This window comes from Mesoplodon densirostris, chromosome 16 (genome assembly GCF_025265405.1).
Source record: "Mesoplodon densirostris isolate mMesDen1 chromosome 16, mMesDen1 primary haplotype, whole genome shotgun sequence".
Taxonomy (NCBI): Eukaryota; Metazoa; Chordata; class Mammalia; order Artiodactyla; family Ziphiidae; genus Mesoplodon; species Mesoplodon densirostris.
Genome location: NC_082676.1, coordinates 34925545 through 34948195, shown reverse-complemented (window position 1 = coordinate 34948195; position 22651 = coordinate 34925545). Strand labels below are relative to the sequence as shown.

The 22651-nt window shown below is 40.4% G+C and overlaps 1 protein-coding gene across 1 annotated transcript in view; it reads right to left on the bottom strand.

Moving 5' to 3' along the window:
* The window catches only part of LOC132476621 (cytochrome P450 3A29-like), a 29478-nt gene extending 15298 nt beyond the window's left edge, over window positions 1-14180 (bottom strand). Inside the window, 9 exon segments of the mRNA XM_060078700.1 lie at window positions 125-252; window positions 3088-3236; window positions 4479-4570; window positions 4817-4833; window positions 4836-4920; window positions 9039-9138; window positions 11509-11561; window positions 13491-13584; window positions 14110-14180. Of these exon segments, the coding sequence (XP_059934683.1) occupies window positions 125-252; window positions 3088-3236; window positions 4479-4570; window positions 4817-4833; window positions 4836-4920; window positions 9039-9138; window positions 11509-11561; window positions 13491-13584; window positions 14110-14180 (789 nt within the window).
* Between the last annotated feature and the right edge of the window lie 8471 nt (window positions 14181-22651).

Sequence of the window (22651 nt, the reverse complement as noted above, 5' to 3'; positions counted from 1 at the left end):
TACTCTAAAATCTGTAGTTCTCTACCTACCTTAAAAAATGCTGAGATGTGCATAAGTCATGTGTATACAGCTCAATAAATTACCAAAAGGTGAACACCCTCATGTCACCACCACCAGATTTTACCATTTCTTTATCTTTGAGGCGACTTTCTTTCATCCTTTTTATAGATTTTGTGATAAAATTCACAGCATGTTTTGCAAACACAGAGAGATTTAATATTTCAAAGACTGGACGAAGGAATGGAAAAAGTGCTGTAAGGGAAAAGATAAAAGGAAAGCAGAGTAAAAATGCAAAATTTACCTGGAGCAATTATAATTTGCACTACCAATCAGAGAGTAAGAGACACCAGGGCTCTCAACCAGGATCAGTCCCTCTATGACCTTTGATCAGACTTCCAAGCCAAGGCCTGAGCAAGGGCAAGTCCACATATAGGGGTCATCACTATAGTATTGAGATCAGTGGTCCTCCCTCTATCTTTCACATGACCAGAGGAACAGGATTACATTGTGGACTTCATTGACTTTCATCTACTGAACTACAGTTTCTTTGGATAAAACAGACCATAGTCTGCTACTTCAATTAATCATGGTGTTCAAAAAATAATGAGATAGATTTAATACAGTGTATGTCTTTCAACCATAATGGAATGTAATTTGAAATCAATAATAGGAAGAAAATTGGGAAACTCACAAATGTGTGGAAATTAAACAATACACTCCTAAATAACCAATGAGTTGTAGAAGAAATCAAAAGGGCAATCAGGAATTACTTTGAAGTGAATAAAAATGAAGTCATGACATACCAAAACTGATGGAACGTTGCAAAAGGAGTGCTCAGAGAGAAATTTATGGCTTTATTTACCTACATTTTAAAAGAACAAAAATTTCCTATCAATAACCTAATAATTTTCCACCTTAACGTTCTGAAAAAACAGGAGCAAACAAAAACCAAAGTAAACAGAAGGAAGAAAATAATAAAGATGAGAGCAGAAATTAATGAACTAGAGAATAAAAAATCAATAGAGGAAAATCAATGAAACAAAAGGTTGATTCTTTTAAAAGACGTTTTTCGCTAGATTGACCAAGAGAAAAAGACAAATTGCCAGTGTTGAAACTAAAGAAGGGAGACTACCACTCACATTAAACAAATGAGAAGGACTATAAAGGACACCATAAACAACTCTATGCCAATAAATAAGATAACTTAGATAAAATAGACACAAACTACAGAAACAGATGCAAAAAAAAAAAATAGACAATCTGAATAGACCTGTAAGAAGTACAAAGTTTGAGTTAGTAATCAAGAAAAAACCAACAATTTGACAAAGAAAAGCTCAGGTCCACATGGTTTCAATGGGGAATACTACCAAATATTTAAAGAAGGATTACAACTCTTCTAAAAAATAGAAGAGGATGAAACACTTTCAAACTCATTCTATATGGCCAGTATTAATCTGATAAAAATCCAGGCAAAGATAGCATACGAAAAGGAAGCTACAGGCCCACATATGTTATGAACATGGATGCACAAATCCTCAACAAATGAATCCAGCAAAATATAAAGAGAGGTATACACCACAACAAAGGGGGGTTTAATTCAAGGAATGCAAGGTTGTGTAATACACAGTTTCAATAGCATAAAGAACAAAACCATATGACCATCTAAATATACAGTAAAAGCAACTGACAAAATCCAACACCCTCTTGTGATAATAACACTCATCAAAAAGGAACAGAAGGGAATTTCCTCAACCTGATGAAGGCCATCTACGAAAAACCCACATATAACTCCATACTTAATCATCAAAGACTGGATGATTTCCTCTAAGTTTATGAACAAGACAAGGAAGCTTCTCTCACCACTTCTTCTTGACATTGTACTAGAGGTCCTAGCCAGGAGAATTAGGGAAGAAAAAGAAATAAAACTTATCCATATAGGAAATGAAGATGTAAACAACCTCTATCATAAGATAACATAACCTTGTATATAGAAAATTATAAAGACTCCACTAAAAACTTATTAGAACTAACAAGTTCAGCAGGGTTTCAGGATACAAGACCAATATACAAAAATCAATTGTATTTCTATACCTTGCAATAAGTAATCCAAAAGTGAAATTAAGAAAATAACTTCATTTATAGTAATGTAAAAAATAGAATACTTAGGAATAAGTCAACAAAAAAGTGCAAAATTTCTACTCTGAAAACTGCAACATTGTTGGAATAAAGATCGAAGTCAATGAAAAACATCCCATGTTCATGTATCAGGATACTTAACATTGTCAAGATAGCAATTCTACAGATTTAACACATTCCCTATCAGAATCCTAGCTGGCTTCCTTGTAGAAATTTACAAGCTGAATTTAAAATTCATATGGAATTTCAAGGGGCCCAGAAGAGCCAAATAAATATTGGGGAAAAGAAAAAAGGAAATAAGTTGCAGGACTCATACTTCCTGATTTCAAAACTTATACCACAAAGGTGCAATAAGCAAAGCTCTATGCCCTAGCAACATTCAAATATATCATACAGCAGTTTTAACTGTAGTCACATTGCACATTATACCACCAGTATTTATTTATGTTATAACGCAAAGTTTGTACCTTTTGACCACCTTCATTCAATTCCCCCACAACCCAACCCCACTTCTGGTAATCAAAAATACGAAATAGTTCTTTTATGAGTTTGATTATCTTCTTTTTGATTCAGCATTTAAGTATTTGTCTTTCTCTGTCTGACTTTTTTCACTTATCATAATACCTTCAAGGTATATCCACATTATGCAGATGGAAGTATTTCCTTCCTTTTAATGGCTTAATAGAACTCCACTGGGCACGAACACACACACACACACACACACACACACACACACGCACATACATATATATACCACATTTTCTTCATCCATATGTCAACAGACACTTAGGTTCTAAATATTATTGAACTGTATATTTTAAATGGGTGAATTACATGGTATATAAATTATATCTCAATATAGATATCTATAAAAGGAAGAAAGAGGTGGAAGGGAGGAAGGAAGGAAGGAAGGAAGGAAATAAAGAAAAAGAAATATAGTAGTCCACATACCTGAAAAGATAAGGAGTGGATCAAGGAAATCAAATCTTAAGAGCTTCTTAGTATGTTACACAAAGGGATCGTGTGGGTTGCTGAGGGAATCAATCTTCACTCCAAATGCTGTGCCAGTAATCACATCCATGCTGTAGGCCCCAAAGAAGCTGAGTAGAGAGAGAGACATGGGCAGTTCAAATCAGCACCTCTTCACCATCCTTGCCCAACACATGCAACAAGAAATCCACGTAAAATCAGATGCCCAGACAAGGCAGGTAAAGAGCCACACACTTTCAGAACCATGTTGGACCATAGAAGAGTCTATGCTACTATCACTCACTTATGAGGTGTGTCTGAGGTACCAGTGATGCAGCTGGCCCTGTGCCAGGAGGGATGGGGACACTAAGGCAATTTAGATGTCCCCCCACAAACTCAAGGAGCTCAGTCATAGAGGGATAGACACCCATAATCAGACAAAGTACAGTAGTGTGTTTTGACTACAGGCAATAATAGGTGTATAAGGACTGTGTCTGAGCAGAACCAAGGGTGTAAAATTAACTCATCCTGGGGGAGTCAAGAAAGGGGACATTGATCATTGATCTGGATCTTGTCTCACCACAGAACCTGTGCTCAGAGCTGATTACTCTTCAGCACATTAGAGAACAGCAGCAACCTGTTCTGAGTTGCCAGGAACATCATCCCTCACTGTCTTACACCCCTGCTAAGGATCCTGAAAGACCCACACTTCCTCAACTCCAGTGATCTGTGGTTGCCCAGAGGGCAGACTCATTTCTGTAAAGGGTAAAGAGTAAAAATGTCTCTCGTTAAAAATAAATAAATCACTCTAAAATTGACTTAGGGGATTTAACAGCTAAGTGATCCTATGTCCCCAGGTTTTCCAGGGCAGTCCCAGTTTACTTGTTGTTCCTGCATAGTGAAAAAAATCTCAGTTTAGATGATCAATTCTATGGTCATCCTACCCACAGCCCGTACAAGGCCTTCTGTCTTTTTGGACTGACGGAAAGGGGAGTGGTGGCAAGATTTAACATTCAGTATTTGCAGGTGTCCTCAGCCAGATTGTGAAGAGATCTAAGTTGTTCCAAGTTCCATATTGTGATGATTGTACGTCACCCACTGCCTACCAGTATGTACCAAGTCCCTTCCCTGCCACCATTCCATGCCATCCACACTCAAAATTGGTGCAGTCATGTTTCTTCCTTCTCTCCTGGCTGTCCTGCTTTTTTTGGTGAGCCACCTCTCTTTCTGGGATGGGCCTTTGGGAGTTGTACCACCACATATCTACTTCTGTCTGGTCACTACCGTAACTCAGCAGTGGGAACCTGGCTCCCTGGCAGGCAGCTGGAGGGTCTCAGTGGAGCTCAGGTACCAGCAGCCTCACCGCTACTTACTCTTTCACGGTGATGGGCTTGCCTTTCTCTGCTTCCTTGCTCAGGTTCCTCACCAACACATCACCTCCATACGTGCTAATGATGGGGAACATCTAGACACAAAATAAACACCACCCGAAGTTAAATGTGGAGACTCAAGTCCTAGAAGGACCTGACTTTCCCATGAATGGAGCAGTGACATTTGATAACGAATCTCATAATGTCTCTTCTAGGAGGTGAAGATAAAAGGCTATTTTAGGAAGCTCGAATTTAGTAGCCTCCTCCCTGGAAAAGGACTGTGATTTTATTTTCTACCTTATTCTTTACGTTTCTAATTGAAAGTCCTCTTCTTTTCTTACCTCCTTGAGCTTTCCACTGGACACAGCAATGTTCGTATTTTCTTCCATTGTTCATCCTCAGCCAGCGAGATGGCATTTTTCATAACTCCCACTGGACCAAACACCTAGAGTTGAATAAAACACATTTTACCCTACATAAGTTTTGAAAGTCTCGACATTTTTGGAAATTGTGTTAAATATGCACCAATTATTCAACAAATATTTAGTGACTGTCTACTTGGAAGCAGGCCCTATGCTAGATGCTCAATAAATATTTATCCCAAATGCATAGCTTCCTGTGAGGGTCAAGGAGACATCCAGCCACCTGACATCATTTCCGGACTTTATATGCCAATCTCCTTTTAAATGAAATGACCCACATAGTAGGAAAACTGTTCTTCCAGAGGAAGAGACAGGCATACGACCTAGTTCATCCTCCTGGGCTGTGCAAAGTAAAAGGGTATTGGTGACAGATAGCCAGATAGCCTTGGCAAAGTGTATGTTGACTCAGACAAGTTCTGTCTTTACATATATCTAAAGCCTGAGCAAGTGGAAAAAGGGATGTCTTGATATGGTGATTGTTTCTAAAAACAGTGCTTAGCACTTGAAAGATTAGGAATCTATTTGCTAGTCTGAAGAAATAATGCAATTACACAAAAAACATTTTCCCCTACATTTTTTGCCCAGGATAAGAAGGAAAAAAGGTAATTCTATTTCTCAACTTGGGACTGGCCTATCAAACCAACCTGCTTGGAAATTTACACATTCTTCCAAAATAAAATATTGTTTTAAAATGGATATTTCCAACACCCATTCATGATGAAAACTCATAAACTAGGAGGAGAGGGAAACTCCCTCTACTTGATAAAGGGCATATGCCAAAAACAAAACAAAACAAAAAAACTATAGCAAAAAAAAAATAAAGTCAGTACTTTGCAAAGATCAAGTAAATAAGTTGAAGTACTAACTTAAAATCTCTCCATAAAATATCCCAGGCCCAAATGAGTTCATTGTTAAAATATATAAAACATTTAATGAAAAAATAACGAATCAAGGATACTTTTCCCAAAAAAGGGATCCTTCAGAAATGAGGGAGAAATAAAGACATTTTTAGACAAACAAAAGCAGAAAGAATTTGTCACTACTAGAACAGCCTTACAAGGAAGGTCTTCAAGCTGAAAAGACAGAATACTAACTAGTAACATGAAATCATATGAAATAATAAAACTCACTAGTAAATGTAAATATACAGTTAAATTCAGAATACAGTAATATTGTAATGGTGGTGTGCAAATCACTTATGACTCTAGGGTAAATGTTAAAAGACAAAAGAGTTTTTAAAAAGTATAGCTAAAATAATTTGTTAATAGATACACAATATAAAAAGATGTACAATTCACCCTTAATTAATTCAGGCTTGAACTATGCAGGTCCACTTACAGGTGCATTTTTTTTCAATAGTAAATACTACAGTACTACATGATCCATGATTGGTTGAATCTGTGGATATGAAACCAGGGATGGAGGAACCTCAAATACAGAGGAACCACATAACAGAGGACGGACTATAAGTTATATGCAAATTGACTACAGGGAAGGTTAGCGCCCCTAAACCCAACACTGTTCAAGGATCAACTGTAAACTATGACATCAAAAACATAAAATAAGTAGGGGAGGGAGAGTAAAAACATTCAGCTTTTGAATGAGAATAAATAGGCTGTTACATGTATGTATAAGATGTTTTCTGTAAGCTTCACTAACCAGTAAGTAAAACCTATAGTTGATAAAGAGATAAAGAGGAAGGAATCAAAGATACCACTATAAAAATATCATGAAATAACAAAGGAGACAAGAAGAAGAGAAAAAGAAGAAACAAAGAATCTATGAAACACCTGGATTAAGAAAATTGCAACAGTAAGTCCGACCTACAATCACTTTAAATGTAGATGAACAGATGAATGGATAAAGAAATGTGTGTGTGTGAATAATTATATATATAATGGAATGTTATTCAGCTTTAAAAAAGAAAATCCTGCCATTTGCTACAACATGGATGAACCTTGAGGACAACACGCTAAGTGAATTAAGCCAGACACAGAAGGATAAATATCACATGATCTCACTTATATATGGAATCTAAAAAAACCAAAAAAATTCAAACTGATAGTAACGTAGAGAAGAATGGCGCTTATCAGAGGCTAGTGGGAGATGGGGCAGGGGGAGGGGGAGAAGATATTGATCAAAGGGTACAAATTTTCAGTTATCAGGTGAATAAATGGAGACCTAATTTACAGTACGGTGACTCAAGTTAATAATACTGTAATGCACACTTGAAATTTACTGAAAGAGTAGATCTCAAACATTCATACCACTCACACACAAAAGGTAACCATGAGGGGGGAATGTATGTGTTAATTAGTTTGTGGTAATCATTTCACAACATATACATATATCAAGGTATCATGTTGAGTACACCTTGAGTATATACAATTCTTTTGTCCAAAATAAATGAATAAAAAATTTTAGGTGGTGAAAGATCAGGAACAATGCACCATTCTTTTCCTACATTATAAAAAGTTTGAACTCGTGCAGTAAGTTCTAGCTAGTGCAGCAAGACAAGAAAAATAAATGAAAGGCATACCAATTGGAAAAGAAAATAAGTGTTCCTATTTTCAGTTGACATAATTGTCAATATAGAAATTCTCAAGGAAATAATAAGGAAATCTCTAGAACTAATAAATGACCTGAACAAGTTTGTAGCATATAAGATCAACACACAAAACTCAACCCCATTTCTATATAATAACAATGAATATGTGACAACACAGTACCATTTACAATCACTCTAAAGAAAATGAAATAATTTAGGTATAAATAAAACAAAACATGTATGAAATCTCTATGCTGAATACTACAAGCTGCTGTGAAATGATCAAAGAAAGCCTAAATAAATTGAGAAACAATACTATGTTCATAGATTCAAAGATGTGACCTAGTAAAATAATAGATTTTCCCCAAGTTGATGTAAGGGTTAATTCAATTCTTATCACAACCTCAGCAAGTATTTTGCAAACATAGATTAGCTTATCCTAAATTTGTAGGGAAAGGCAAAGGACCTAAAATAGCTAAAACAATTCTGAAAAAAATTAAGGGGGAGGAATATTCTACTTGCTAAGACTTACTGTGCAACTACAGTCATCAAGATTGTGTGGTACTGAGGGAGGGATAGATACATAGATCAATGAACTGAACAGAGAGTAAGAAATAGACCCACAGAAATAGGCCCTAATGATTTTTGACAATGGTGCAAAAGCTATTTAATGAAGGAAGGAGTCTTTCCACAAATGGTGGAGGAACAACACAGACATTTACAGGCAAACCCCTCCCCAAAAAAACAAAAACCAAAAGAACTGTGACCTAAGCATCACATGTTATACAAAAATCAACACAAAATGGATCATAGACTTAAATATAAAACATAATACTACATACTATTTAGAGGAATAAGGGAGAAAAACTTTGGAACCTAGGACTAGGTAGAGGTTTCAGACTTGACATCAAAAGTACAACCCATAAAAGAAAAAATTGGCCTCATCAAAATTAAAAAAAATGTTCGCTGTGCTAAAGACCCAGATAAGAGGAAAAGACAAGGTACTCACCGTGACTATAAAAGAATAGTAGGACGGAGCCTTATGGTGATGGAACAGTTCTGTATATTGATGGAGGTAGTTACACAAACCTAAATACATGATAAAATTTCATACAGCAACACATACACACAAATGAGTGCACAGGGCTTCCCTGGTGGTGCAGTGGTTGAGAGTCCGCCTGCCGATGGAGGGGACACGGGTTCGTGCCCCGGTCCAGGAAGATCCCACATGCCACGGAGTGGCTGGGCCCGTGAGCCATGGCTGCTGAGCCTGCGCGTCCGGAGCCTGTGCTCCGCAACGGGAGAGGCCACAACAGTGAGAGGCCCGCGTACCAAAAAAAAAAAAAAAAAAAATGAGTGCACAAAAAACTGATTAAAACTGAATAAGCTCTGTGGATAGAATCAATGTCAATTTCCTGCTTTGATACTGTACTATAATTTTTCAAGGTATTATCATTGGGAGAAACATGACGAGGGTACATAACATGGGATCTCCCTGTATTTTTTTCTTTTGAGAACACGCTGTGAATTTATAATTATTTCAAAATGGAAATTTAATAATTAATTAATTAAAAATTTAAAATGCATGCCTACCCGCCAGTTTGTGAAGACAGAATAACATTCTTTCACTAGCACTGTTTTGATCATGTCTAGATCTGTGATAGCCAACACAGGCTGTCGACCATCAAAAAACCTGTGTAGGGAAAACAGAGCTGATTAAACTTAATGAGCCAGTTTCTGCAGCTGGAGCCACAACTACAAGTCCAGATTTTCAACTAGATGTTACATAATCCCTAGTCCTAGAGATCATGGTTAGAAATAACATTAAAACATGGGTTAGGTCTAGGTGGTATGTGTATGGGTATTTCCTATACCAACTTCATAAATCTGAGGGCTTTAAAATATTTCATATCAAAACATAAGTTAGCTTAGTAAATAATTGAAGGCAAGTTAATTAACTTGAAACAGAAAATAATTAATTATGGAGAGTCCACCCACTCTGTCATTTTTGAAGATATATCAAAAGCATGAAAAATGCAATGATGTAATAGCTGAAACTTGAAGACACACTGATCATAAATATGTACAATGTGTCTGCAAATGGAAGAAGATTAAGAATGCTCAACAAGTAGGATTATGAAAAGTTTCTTTGCTCTATTTTCAAAAATACACTTACTTTATACTTTTTTAAAGGAAATCATATTTTAAATAACAAGGAGATATCCTTGGTAGCATCAAGGATTTGAAACAAAAGGACTGAGAGAATAAAGTAATTCAGAGGAACATGTATAAATTCATTTTTAAAATATTTTCTTTTCACTATTTATATTTATTCTTCAATATGGGTTCCAAGTGGGCCTGGGGCTCCATGTAGGTGACATCCATCAGCAGCTAGGCAGGCCCACTTTTGACACATGTACCACACAAAGCTGACTCCTCAGATGTGACACATCCCAATTTGACCTGATCTCCTGACTGTCAGGATGCCCGTTCATGAGAATGGGCCACTGGCATGAGGCTGACTCTAAGTTAATCACACTGTCTTCCAGCATTTTGTTTCCTCTATCAATCGTTTGCAATGGCTAGAACACAATGGAAGGTTTTCTACATGTTACCTATTATTCCTCTGACTTCACACAGGAATTTCAAATGGTTTTGTGATCCCATATAAAAATGGATGAGAACTAAATCTGAGAGGGTTTAATTGAGTGTCATGTGCATTTAGTGTTGAAGCAGTGACAGAAGGGATTGAGGAGGCACTTAATCTGCTTTTTCATCTGATTGACCATATTTCTTGGATGATTTCCCTTCTTCCCATCACGTTTTTTCAAAAACACCTGGGTACAGAAGGGATAGTCGTTTGGGGTAACCCTTTACACTCATGATATCACTCCAGCCTTAGTATTTCTTACACTCTGAGTTAAAATTCGGATTCTTGGGCCCCATCCCAGATCCTCCAGGTTCAGTGTTGCTGGTGGGCGGGGCCCAAGCCTTTATTTTTAACAAGCCCTCCCAGGTAGCTCTTATTTACACCTAAGCATGAGAAACATTTTCTAAAAAGAGAACTGGGATCTGCTATGAAAGAATGACTCCATCCAGAGCTCAAAAGTACTAAATGTTGGAGGGGCATTTGGAGCTGGTCCAGTGGCAATCCAGTGCTATGTGTTTTTCCACGCAATCACGTTGCCTTTTGGGGCCATGGCAACTCAGCAGAGCCCTATGGTTTCCGAGAACTTGATGAGAGAAGATGAAGCGGTACAGAGAGGAAGAACTTTTTCCCGCTTGCTTTTGGCAAATAGTCACCACGTTACACCTCTCCTGCTGCTCTCACCAAACCTCCAGCAGCTGCAAAAGGGACCAGCCACTGCAATCAGCTGGGGCCACTCTACAAAATCATCAAGTCCTTCAGCCCATCGGAAACACTCTGGGTTAGAAATATCCCACATATCTCTTCTAAGTCAGAGGAATAGAGTAGTTAAAGCAGTACCACTATACACTTCTCTGAAAAGTCTTGACTTAAAAAAAGAACAAACTAAACTACGTAAGTGCAGAGACATTTTTTTAAAGCTGAGCAGAAATGGTTTCCTTTTCTTGTTACCTATACCCCCGAGTCCTTCTTTGAAAAGGACATATTAAATCCAAAATTTAGGTAAAGGAATTTTGGGTTTTAATTAAAAGTGAATCATGTGGGAGATGATAAAAAGTACGTTTGTGAGCAGATGTTAGAATGTTCTGGAATAATGCACTTTATGCAATTAAAGGTGCCCCAAGGAAGGAAAAAATGGTGAAGGGGGGAAGAGCAAGGTACTGGGCATAAAGTGATGCTAGGAGTCCCTGGGCCTCAAAGTCTGGAGCAAAATGATGACCTGTGACTCTCCAGGCCTGACTCAGACTGTGGACCTGGATACCTGGTGACATCTGGGATCCCTGGTAGAACAAGCCTCCAAAGCTTAACGATACATGGCTTCATCTCAAGAAGCTCCCGGCTGAGATTGTCCTCCACACCACAGGGGGGCGCCACATCATAACAAGTCTATGCAATGGAAGTTTCTAGAATACTCACCCCCACATTCTCCCATACTTTTTAAAACATTTATTGTCAAAATCCCAAATACCCTGCAAGAGAAAAAAAATTGGATTATTAGTTTAAATGCATTGAACTTTACCTCTAATTGGGACAAAAACGATTTGAATCGCATGATATCAGGCTTACTATTTCCCACTGGCAAATGCAAGGAAACTCTTATTCAGAGACATCTTAGGGGAAAGAAGACAAAATAGAGGAGATATTTGAAATGGAGAATTTAAAATCACTCGAATTTTCTTTGAGTATTGTAGATAATAAACACTTACCCTTGTCAGTGAATACTAATTACTCCTTGTCTTTCTGAGGGTTTTTGCTTGAGCACGTGTTATCTCTAAAATCTCATAACCCACTGAGTTAATCCTCCAGGGACAAGTGAGAAAACTGAAGCTGAGGGTAAGAGTTTCCTACACACACTTTCATCTCCTAGTTAAGCAGCCTTTTCATTTATCTCATGAGCCCCCTCTAGAATTCTAGCAGAATAAGGAAGTTAAGGCGCCAGTAACCTCTTTGGGTCTAGCAGGTTTAAAAACATCTAGGGTGTGTGGTGAGTGAGAAAGTGAGTGAGTGAATGAATGAATGACAAAGTAGATCACCTTCTAGTTTTCCAGCTCAGCACGGAAAAGATGGGGAGATGCCACAACTACACAAAGGACAGTGCAATTAAAACACTTGCCCTGAGTTTTCACTTCTGTAACTTCAAAACAAACAAACAACAACAAAAACCTTCCTGTAGCTAAGTTTCTGCTGTGATATTAGATGGTTTAACTATGCAAAAGAAAGTCCCAGAAATGTGGGTCTTGGAGTGCATCTACTAAGGAGTTCATCCGGGAAAGGTGGAAAATAAATTATTGCTTTTTCAGAGAGAAAAAAGTTCAGTAAGTTCATAGGCAGTAACGAGACAATGAAGACCTCAGCTGGGAGAATAAGGATCTGAGAAACAAGCCTTATGTCTGCTGGAAAGGAAATCTGAGCCAGAGAACAGCCTGCACACAAGGCTCTGCCCCCTGGAAATATGGACATAGCTCATGACCTTCAGTTCAGGGGCCAGGCCCTGGGCAAGGCATCAGAGCTGGATTAATATCAAGGCTCAGCCAGAATTCACAGTCCACCTGTCACCTAGTACACTCTGTTCAGTTCAATTAAAATTTTAATAATTTTGCCAAATCATGTCCTTTCTAGTGATTTTGCATAAGTAATTTTGCCTTGTTTTTTGTTTTTTAACCCACAGTTCATTTAGTAGTTAAATATCTGAGGTGGAAGACAACCACTATCTAGTCTCCGTTACACTCTCTCTCTGCTCAAACTCATCCATGAGGTGCCTCCTTTGAAGACACAGAAGTAAAACAGAAAGTTCTTGTTCCATCTCTCAAATCTCCAAAATAGTCACCAGTACAAGAGGTGGATTAGAGCATGGAAATAACTGCTGGGGTTAGCAGTTCTTGAGGGAATTCAAGTATGTGAAAATTACTCAATGGTGAATACTAGGGTTGCCTCAGAAAGTGAAGTTTCCTATCAATCCAGGAGGATGTTTTTTTTTTTTAAAGGGTACCCACAGCACATGCTAGCAAAAGGAAAGCCTGACTGTAGTGTACACAGCTTAATGAGTCATGACTGGGCACCCCCTTCATGCTTTTCTCCTAAGGGGGATTGTACCTTCCTGGGAATCTGAACCTGGCAGAAGGAAAATCCTCTTCACAATACTCACAAGATGGGACATCAAGTCCTGTGCTGAATCAGCTAGAGAGCTGGGCTGTCTGATGCGGCAAAACCTGAGGCTCCTAACAGCTGAAAATGGAGCCATGGGGTAAACTTTGCCATGTGCTGAGTGGAGCTTATGGTGTCGTTTCTGGAAAGCATGAAACTTCAGACCTTTCTCTTGAGAAGGGGAAATTTTATTATGGAACTCAGCTGAGATTTGCAACCATAAGAAGCAAAGCTGGAGTTCAAACATCACGCACCTTTCGGTAGGACAGAATATTTCCAAAATAAGGCAGAGGTGTTGGCCCAGGAATCCCCAGCTTCTTAAAAAATCCATGTGAATAAGTTCCATATCTATGAAGTGAAAAAGAAAACCAGGTCACAGGGATTGTGTAGTAAGTGCTGGAGCTGGCCAGTCACTGACTCAGAATTGGACAGTCAGCCTAGGGAGGTAACATGTAGGTGATAAATAATAACAGCGATTCCAAAAGTGATATTACATTCACTCATCACCTCCTTTCCCACCTGCACTGTGACACCCACAAAAAGTAATGATGATTAGATAAAAGCAGCTGAAGTCTTCACGGTCCCAATCTTAGAATGAATACTTGATAAATGTTTCCAATTTGAGTGTTCCTGAGAAGTTGAGGCAGGAATCTTCCAGGGAATTAATCATGTTTATTAGTTACTTGACTCTTCCATGATGTGGAGATTCTCATTCTAGGTAGAAAGGGGAAAATGTTTTCTTTTGGTAGTACCCAAAGCTTTAGCAACTTCTGGTCCATTAACTTGGATCTTCAAAACAGACAAGGAAAGGGAGACCTGATTAGCACCCCACGTCCAAGATCACAGAGGATACAAGGCTGGACAGTTACTCACATATAGAGAAGCACCAGGATGGTAGCCAGGAGAAACCAGGTTTCCATGGAAAAGCTTGGGATTAGGTCCATGGCCACTTTCCTCTGAGTTTCCCTCCTCTGAGTTTCCTTTCAGCTGGGTGTGCTATTCTTTGCAGGCCTTTGAGTGTGGAGTTTCCCTTCCTGGCCAGTGGAGATTCAGTGAGGCTGGAAGGTTTATGTTCTGGGAAGGGGGTAGAGCTGGAGCTGCAGCCAGTAGAAGGGCCACCTGTGCTCCACCTGCATGAGCCCTCCCTGCCTTGATGGTTGGCAAAGCATCAGGGACACTCCAGTTTGACCTCCCTTGAGTTTATATCTGTGACAATTCAATATCAACTCAATCAGTGTTATCAGTAAGCCCAACCATTACAGAAACTCACATAAAGCCACTGACCATATCTCCTCTAAACTACCCTTGTCTCCATAACTGCCCACACTTTAAAATACCTGAAATTCTTCCAACAAGCTAGGTCTACAGATCTTTACCCATGCAGTTTCTTCTGCCTAGAAATGTCCTTGTTTCCTCTATAAGTCTCCTGTTCATCCTTCAAATCCCAGCTCAGACAGAACCCACTGTTTTAGAGACTTTCCTAACCAACTTCCTTGAACAGATATAACCTCTTCTTCATCTGGCAAACTTCTGTCCTCTGCACACAATCCTAATATGTCCATCACCATTGTTGGATTCCTTACCTAGTTCCCCCACCAGATTGAGAGCTTGCGCACAGTCTGGGTATTCATCACCATCATGTCCCTGGAACCAAGACAGTGCTTTCTGCCAAGTGGGAATGAGAAAGTTTGGTGGACTTGAGCTGGTGGAGGTAAGATCACTGGGCCACTCTATGTCCTTTTCATGTGGCTCTTTGGTGACCACACCATCTTCCTGGATTATCAATACAACAAGAGAGCCTGGCTGCACCTCGGTCACCATCCCTGCACATTCAGGATGATCCATCAGGATTCTATTGACAAGAGGGCTCCTGAAGGAGAGACAGGATATGGAGGGCATAGTGATGGCGCACTAAGGAGTATTGATTCAGGCTGATTCCTGTCCTGCCCTCAGATGGTCTTGCATTAGACAGCAAGTTAGACAGATTCTAGACCAAAGAATGGCCCCCTGTCTCTGGAGAGGCTGCAAGTCCAAGATCAATGGGTGTAAAGAGGAGAAAGCAGCCTGATAGCCAAGTGGGCCCCACCTCTTTATCCACCAGTGATGTGGCACACACAGTACACAGGACTCCAAAAAGACGGTATGAGGTTTTTCTATGGGGCAAAGTGGGGCCAGAGCAGATGGCTTCCTGCTTTTTGACAAGTAGGGAATTTATAACGGGTATGAGGACCTGGCAAGGAGGAGGCTTATATTAGAGGTCAGTGTCATCTGTGAGCTCGCACCCCATTCCTTATGAGAGAAACCTGAGGACTGAGGGTCTGGAAATTACATGGCCTCATTGTCATTACTCTGACCCAGGTCCTTGGATTGCTTGGCCTGGGAAACCATGAATTACATAAAAAACAAAATCTCAAAGATTCTTAAACTCAACAGAAACCCAAGACATTTAAGCTGTGCTTGTGCACTTCCTTCTCTCTTTATCCTTTCTCACTTTAAGTCCTTCTGCAGAAAGTGATACCCACCTTTCACCAACTCTTTCCCTCCCTCTGACTTGAAAGTCCCCAGGGCTCCTGGACAACAGCCTGAGAGGGTGGATGTCTCATTGGTAAAATTCAGTAAGTCCCAACTATGTCACCTGCCTTCTTTTGTTTCCTTGGGGACTTGTCATGCAGCATGAAATTTCTACCATCATAGTTTGTCATCTTTGGGTTCAGACTTTCTCCAGGAGACACCTGTTAAAATCCATAGCTGCCACTGGTAAGTAAAATGCATGAATACATCTATTCATTCGTTCATTGATTCAAGGTCAAGTGGGTGAATGTCAGGTGCAGGTATTGTGCTGAGGTGTGGGCTAGAAGCCATATAGTCTCCTTCCTTGAGAGCAGCTTCCAAGTGGAGGGAGTGAGACACACAACCATGCTTAGTATGTGGCATACCTCTGGAATCTCTGAAAAAAAAATGGAATCCTACAGAGAGGTAGTGAAGGAGGAAAGTGGCTGCAAGCTTGAATACAGACAAAGGACATACCTGGGAAACTGGAAGATGATCCCTAGGAAAAGTAGGATAGAAAGTCCCAGAAATTCTGATACATTTCTGGCCTCTTTCGGTACCTTCTCTGGGTGCTGTTAAGTAGGGTCGTGTTACAGCCCCCAGTTTACAGATGTAGAAACTGAGGATTAGTAACTGCAGGTGGCTTCCCAACAGCTGTTGATCACAACCTGTCATATGTAAGCTAACATGAAGATAGATTGGCAAGTCTTCTGCACTGAAATGCCAGTATTCAATGTTTGCTGTTTCGTGATAAGGGTCACTATGCGAAATAGTGAGACCCAAGGCTGCAGCAGCAACTTGGTTACAATCTGGCTCCTATCTCCATGGCTATCTCTGCCCAGGAGCTCCCCCACGGGTCTCCAGAACCAAGGACTCTATCTCACCTCACCAGGAATAAAGACAGGTGCAGGTCATGAGGACACTAGGGTCTTGTGTGTAGGATCAACCTCTCTATGTTCCCAACTGAGAGGAACATAAAATACATCCCACATGGGATAATTGGGGTGTTGTCTGATAACTACTGACAACTTAATTCACTCAACTAAACTCACAGCCTTTCTTATTCTTCTTGGGAACAAAACCTTTTATAGAAACTATATGATTTCATCTTCCTCCAAAACACATACTTGGCTATGATGATTTTCTCACTAAGCCTTATATGACCGTCACCTGCCCTATTCACCTCAGGGCTGGTCCAGCTGGTTGGAATCTATCCCAATGGCAATAGGATAGTCATTTTCTGGGAATAAAATGTAGCCAGTACCATGTCCTAAACAATGCAAATAGCCTTGCTCTGCAAGGGGAAATAATAGAAGGCATGATCTTTGTACCCCTTCATTCACAGCCAGGAAGACCTAACAGGAAGCGATGTATATACTAAGATTGTGAAGGAAGACATGTGTGCCTGAAGATCACCCCACACCCCACGTCTCTCATCTAGTCATTTGTGTACTAATGGGCTCGTTATGTACTTTTGAAGCTCTTTTCTCAATGCCTAGGGCACAAATATGACTAAAATCCAGACAGTATTCAGGTTGAAGACAGAGACAAATAGGTAGTTATAGTACAGCCAAGGTAAACTAATTATACAAGTTTCAGAAACACAGTGTCTTCATCAACTATAAATGGCTTATCTTCTCAGCCCTTAGCAATGAGTCGGAGTTGAAAATCAAATAACACTCAGGGAGGCGTTAGGCTCACTAATAGGTGAACAGGGTGTCAGGGGCTCAGTGATGCAAGAGGCACTGTCAGTCTGCTATTCCTGTCCTTTTATATTGTTTGCCCAGGTGGCTCCCCTTCTGGGAAGCCTGTCCTGACGTCCACTGGCTGAAAGAATTGCCCACCATATAGGGAGGCAGTGCTGCTGTGGAGTGATTTGTGTGTTAGACTCAAATTTCACAGGTCACAGTCTGGAGTGTACAAACAATGAAAGCAAGATTATGTGTTTGTATTATATCTCTGCTCCCATGCCCTCATTCTTCTCAGCAGGGCAAAACTTGAGCATGCCATTTCAGGGTAACAGGTGATAGCTAAGTTTTGGTGGCTTGGGGAGGTGAGTAGACAACTTTTCAGGGTCTCCTAGTATCAAGGGTGGGGAGATAGTGACAGGACATTCTGTCCTGGCCTTAGAGGAGGTGGACACCTCACTCTAGTGTCACTGTATGTTGGTTGGGATCCATGCCTGCTGTGTTCAGGCCACATGTCAAGCCCTGATTATAAAAAAGTCAAAATCTTTGCTCCCATGAAACCTACACTTAAAGGGGAGAGAGACATAAACAAATAACTTCTCAAATAAGTATTGAGTTACACATCAGGACATGTATTATGAAGTAGAAGAACCCCTTACTTAAGCTCCCTTATCATTGATATAGTTGACTTTTCTTTCTTTCCTTAAACTCTGTTCTCCTTGAAAGATATGAAGGCAACAGAATAAGCAGGACTTGATGCATTGGGAGTGTGTGACCTTGGGCATCCCTGGGTCTGTTTCCTCATCTGTCCGTGATGGAATTTGACCAGAATTCATCTAAAAGGAACTTATTTCAACCAGGTGGTCCCTTCACTGCCTGCCTCTCTCAGCCTCTGTGTCTGTGGAGGATTTTCTAAACATTCCCTCCATTATTCTTCTTCCCTTATATGTCATTGAGGGTCCCCAAGTCCCCCAGCCCAGTCAGGAACCAAGGGTTCTTGAGGGCAAGATGGAGAGCCAAGATGGAATAGGATGGACCTGGGAGAATACAACCAACCATTTAGGTCTTGAGCTCTAAATTCTAGAGTGGTTTCTCAACTGGGGCTGCAGAGAGGGGCATATACCACACACACACACACACACACCACACCCACTCATAGAGCAAGACCTAACCTCAGGCAAGGAAAGCTAACAATTCTTTTTTTTTTTTTAACATCTTTATTGGAGTATAATTGCTTTACAAAGGTGTGTTAGTTTCTGCTTTATAACAAAGTGAATCAGTTATACATATACATATGTTCCCATATCTCTTCCCTCTTGCTGTTGTAAGTACTCAGCCTTCATTAAGTGATTCAATTCCCCGACAAGCCCATGAGGTAGGTGTTGTTATGATCCCTCTTTTAAAAAAGAGCAAGCTGGGACGAAGAAAGGTGAAGTGACCACTCAAGGATGCATCACTAATTACTCACAGAGTTGGGATTCAAATTTAGATTATCTAGCTTTAGAGCCCAAGGTCTTAAATTAAACCAGGCTCAGCCTTGCCCAAGAATTTAATGGGCGGCTATCACTAAAACCCGGATCTTCCAAGAGGGTGGTGACCAGTGCTCTGACCCAAACCAGAGACAAGGTGACGTCCCCTTGCAAACCCATCAATGAGAGCTGGGGTGAGGTAGGAGAAAATTTTTTCAGACCCACACACATTGCACCATAGAGAAAGCCCCTCCCCCATGCCCCGAAGCAGAAGCACTGCCATAGACTTCACAGCAAAGGGAAGAGGAGGAGGAGGACATCCTCAGGGCTGCTCACTTTCTACTCCATCCTGGAGGGTCTGTTTCCTGATAAACTAGCCACTAACATCTCTACCACCCTGTACACCATATAAAGTTCTTTCATGTCTCTCTTAATTGATCGTTGTGAAAACTCTGTGAGATAAGCAGTATTGGGATAATTTAATTCCCACTTGACAGATGTGGAAATAGAAGCTCAGGGTGGAGAAAAGTCCTGCCCAAGCAATTAAACCATGAATCCAGATCACAGAGCCAGATCTTGCGATTCTAAATTGTGCCTATGGCTTGTTTGCTTAGATTCAAGGGGCCTCCTGAAATAACTTTGCAGGTTATGTCATCTTCCCATGGGATAAATATTTCCTTCCACACATCCCATCATGCTTCCACTCTTGTTCCAAATGCTGCACAGCTGGTTGTGACTACAAAAACGATATGCACATCCTTCTACCTGTTACTAAGTTGGGTATTCACTGCACTTTTGGTGTCAGCAGTTAGAGGATGTAGCAAATGGTTCAGACATGTCACAATCAGAATCATTTGGGTTTCCAGGAGAGCAGAAAGTAAAAAGTGATGAAAAGGAGTAAAAGAGGAATCAGAGAATAGAGGCAAATATCGGACAACCATATGGAAAGGAATGAATGAAACAGGAAGTGTAAGATGAAGGAAAAAAACGAGGGTCTTGGGGCATGTTGGAAAAGAAAGGAAAAGCATTGGTCTCTCCTCATTGCTGCAGTAACTTCCTAACAAGTTTGGCTTGACTCTGTGCTGGCCTCATCCAGGGAATTCCCTTCTTAAGCCACCAGACGGAGCTTGGTAAAACACAGATCTTGTAACATTCCTCTGTGGTTCAAATCCCTACAACCACTCCCATCATCCCCAAGATAAAATCTAAGTGCCTCAGGGTAGTATCTGAAGACTCTTCTTCATCTGGCCAAGAGTGGCTCCTTCAGACTTATCTTGATCCCATCTCCTCATGCATTTGGCCAGAAGGAGAGAAGGGGAGAGGGCATTTCAGGATGTGAGAGTGGCCCACTTCATTATCATTGTTGAGTATGCTTCTCATTTCTTGGTTGAAAAAGACAGGCTCTAAATCAAGCCAACTTTCTTACTGCTAATAAAGGAGTGATCAGATCCCAGGCCAAGATAGGGATCCTTTGCTTCTAGGGTCAATGTCTCACCCTGGTCTGGTCAACAGGGGGCTGGAGAGTGTGCAAGGCCTCTGGAAAGAGTTATTGGGCTTTGCAGGCACCGTAATGACCTGTCTTGTACTTGTTAGGGTACATTCCTGGGATTTGAAAATTTTAACTGAGGCAAAACTCATATGGCACAAAATTAACCATTTTCAAGTGAACAATTTAGTGTCATTTAGCACATTCACAATGTTGTGCTACCGACACCACTATCTAGTTCCAAAGTATTTCCATTACACCAAAGTAAAATTTGTGCCCATTAAGCGCATACACTCCACTCTCCTCTTCCCAGGCCCTGATAACCACCAATGTACATTCTCTCTTTATGGATTTGTTTATTCTAGATGTTTCATATAAATGGATTCATGTAATATGTGGCCTTTTGTGTCTGGATTCTTTCATTCACGTTTTCAAGGTTCATCCCTCTTGCACCATGCATCTGTACTTCACTCTTTTGATGGCTGAATACTATTCTATTTATTTATGAAAAAATTAATTAACAGTCAATCTAGGGCTTCCCTGGTGGCGCAGTGGTTAAGAATCCGCCTGCCAGTGCAGGGGACATGGGTTCGAGCCCTGGTCTGGAAGATCCCACGTGCCACAGAGCAACTAAGCCCATGTGCCAAAACTACCAAGCCTGCACTCTAGAGCCCGCAAGCCACAACTACTGAAGTCCCCGCACCTAGAACCCATGCTCCGCAACAAGAGAAGCCACCGCAATGAGAAGCCTGCACACTGCAAGGAAGAGTAGCTCCCGCTCACTGCAACTAAAGAACACCTGTGCAGCAAGGAAGACGGAAGCAGCCAAAAATAAACAAATAAATAAAAATTAAAAGTTCCCTTAAAAAAATAGTCAATCTAAGAAAGAAATAGAAAATTTTATTCGAGCCAATCTGAGTATTATAACCTGGGAGACAATCTTTCAGAAAGCTTTGAGGACCATTCCAACCATTAGAGGTCAAAGCACAGTTATGTAAGTTTTTGAGTCAAAGGGTTATACATCAAATGACATATTGACAGTTTACACAAGCTAGATCTGCACATTGCAACCCCTTACAAGACTAAAAGGATTGTTATCTCTAAGGAGTTATCTTGCTGGCACCAGAGAAAATTGCTCTTGACCATGAAGCAGGCATTCCTGTGTCTTCTAAGGAGGTCTGGTTAATGCACGTGCACAATGCACTGTAAAGGGGGAGTGTGGCCCAAATGGCAGAGAGGGAATTTTTTTTTAAGATTTTTTTTCTTTTGATGTGGACCATTTTTAAAGTCTTATTGAATTTGTTACAATATTGCTTCACTTTTTGTTTTGGTTTTTTAGCCGCGAGGCATGTGGGATCTTAGCTCCCCAGCAGGGATCCAACCCACACCCCCTACACTGGAAGGCAAAGTCTTAACCACTGGACCACCAGGGAAGTCCCGGCAGAGAGGAATTTAATGTATGAAAAATTTTTTTCTTGTCTTGCCTTAAAAATAAGTTTGTTTCATCATATTGTATACAACATATACAACCATTTGTTTATCCATTCATCCATGGATTTTCCTTGTTTCCAACCTTTTGCTTTTGTGGATAGTGTGGCAACGAACATGAAGATACATGTACTGGTTTTGAGAAACTGTTTCCAATTCTGTTATCTCCCCAGGAGTGCAGTTGCTGGGTCATATGGTAATTCTATGCTTACCTTGCTGAGAAGTGGCCAAACATTTTCCATGATTGTTGCACCACTTTACAACTCCACCAGCAATGAACGAGCCATCCAATTTCTACACATTCTCACCAACACTTGCTTTTTACCTTATTTTTTATAGCCGTCCTAGTGGCTGTGATACAGTAACATTTCTGAAATTTTGACTTTTTGTAACCACAAAATCAAAACGTCCAAATGGTTAAGAATCTGTAAGAATTTGCCAAGGATAGAGGGGGAAAGCGGGGAGGAAAGAGTATGGATGGGAACCTGCCCCAGGAGGTCCCTTAGCTTTCTATGGACTCCAGGGACATCTGTGCTCCTGTTGTGTAGACAGCTGGCTAGTAGGGATCCACAAAATGTGGCTGATATGCAGGCGCTGGGTGACTTATTTAAACCCTCTCAACCTCAGTTGCCTAATCTATAAAATGAGCATTCATAATTATGTCTTTCCCTCCTAAAGGAGCCAAGATCAGACCAGACCCTGGTCCGTGACCTGAAGGTTTTGGGGCCTGATCT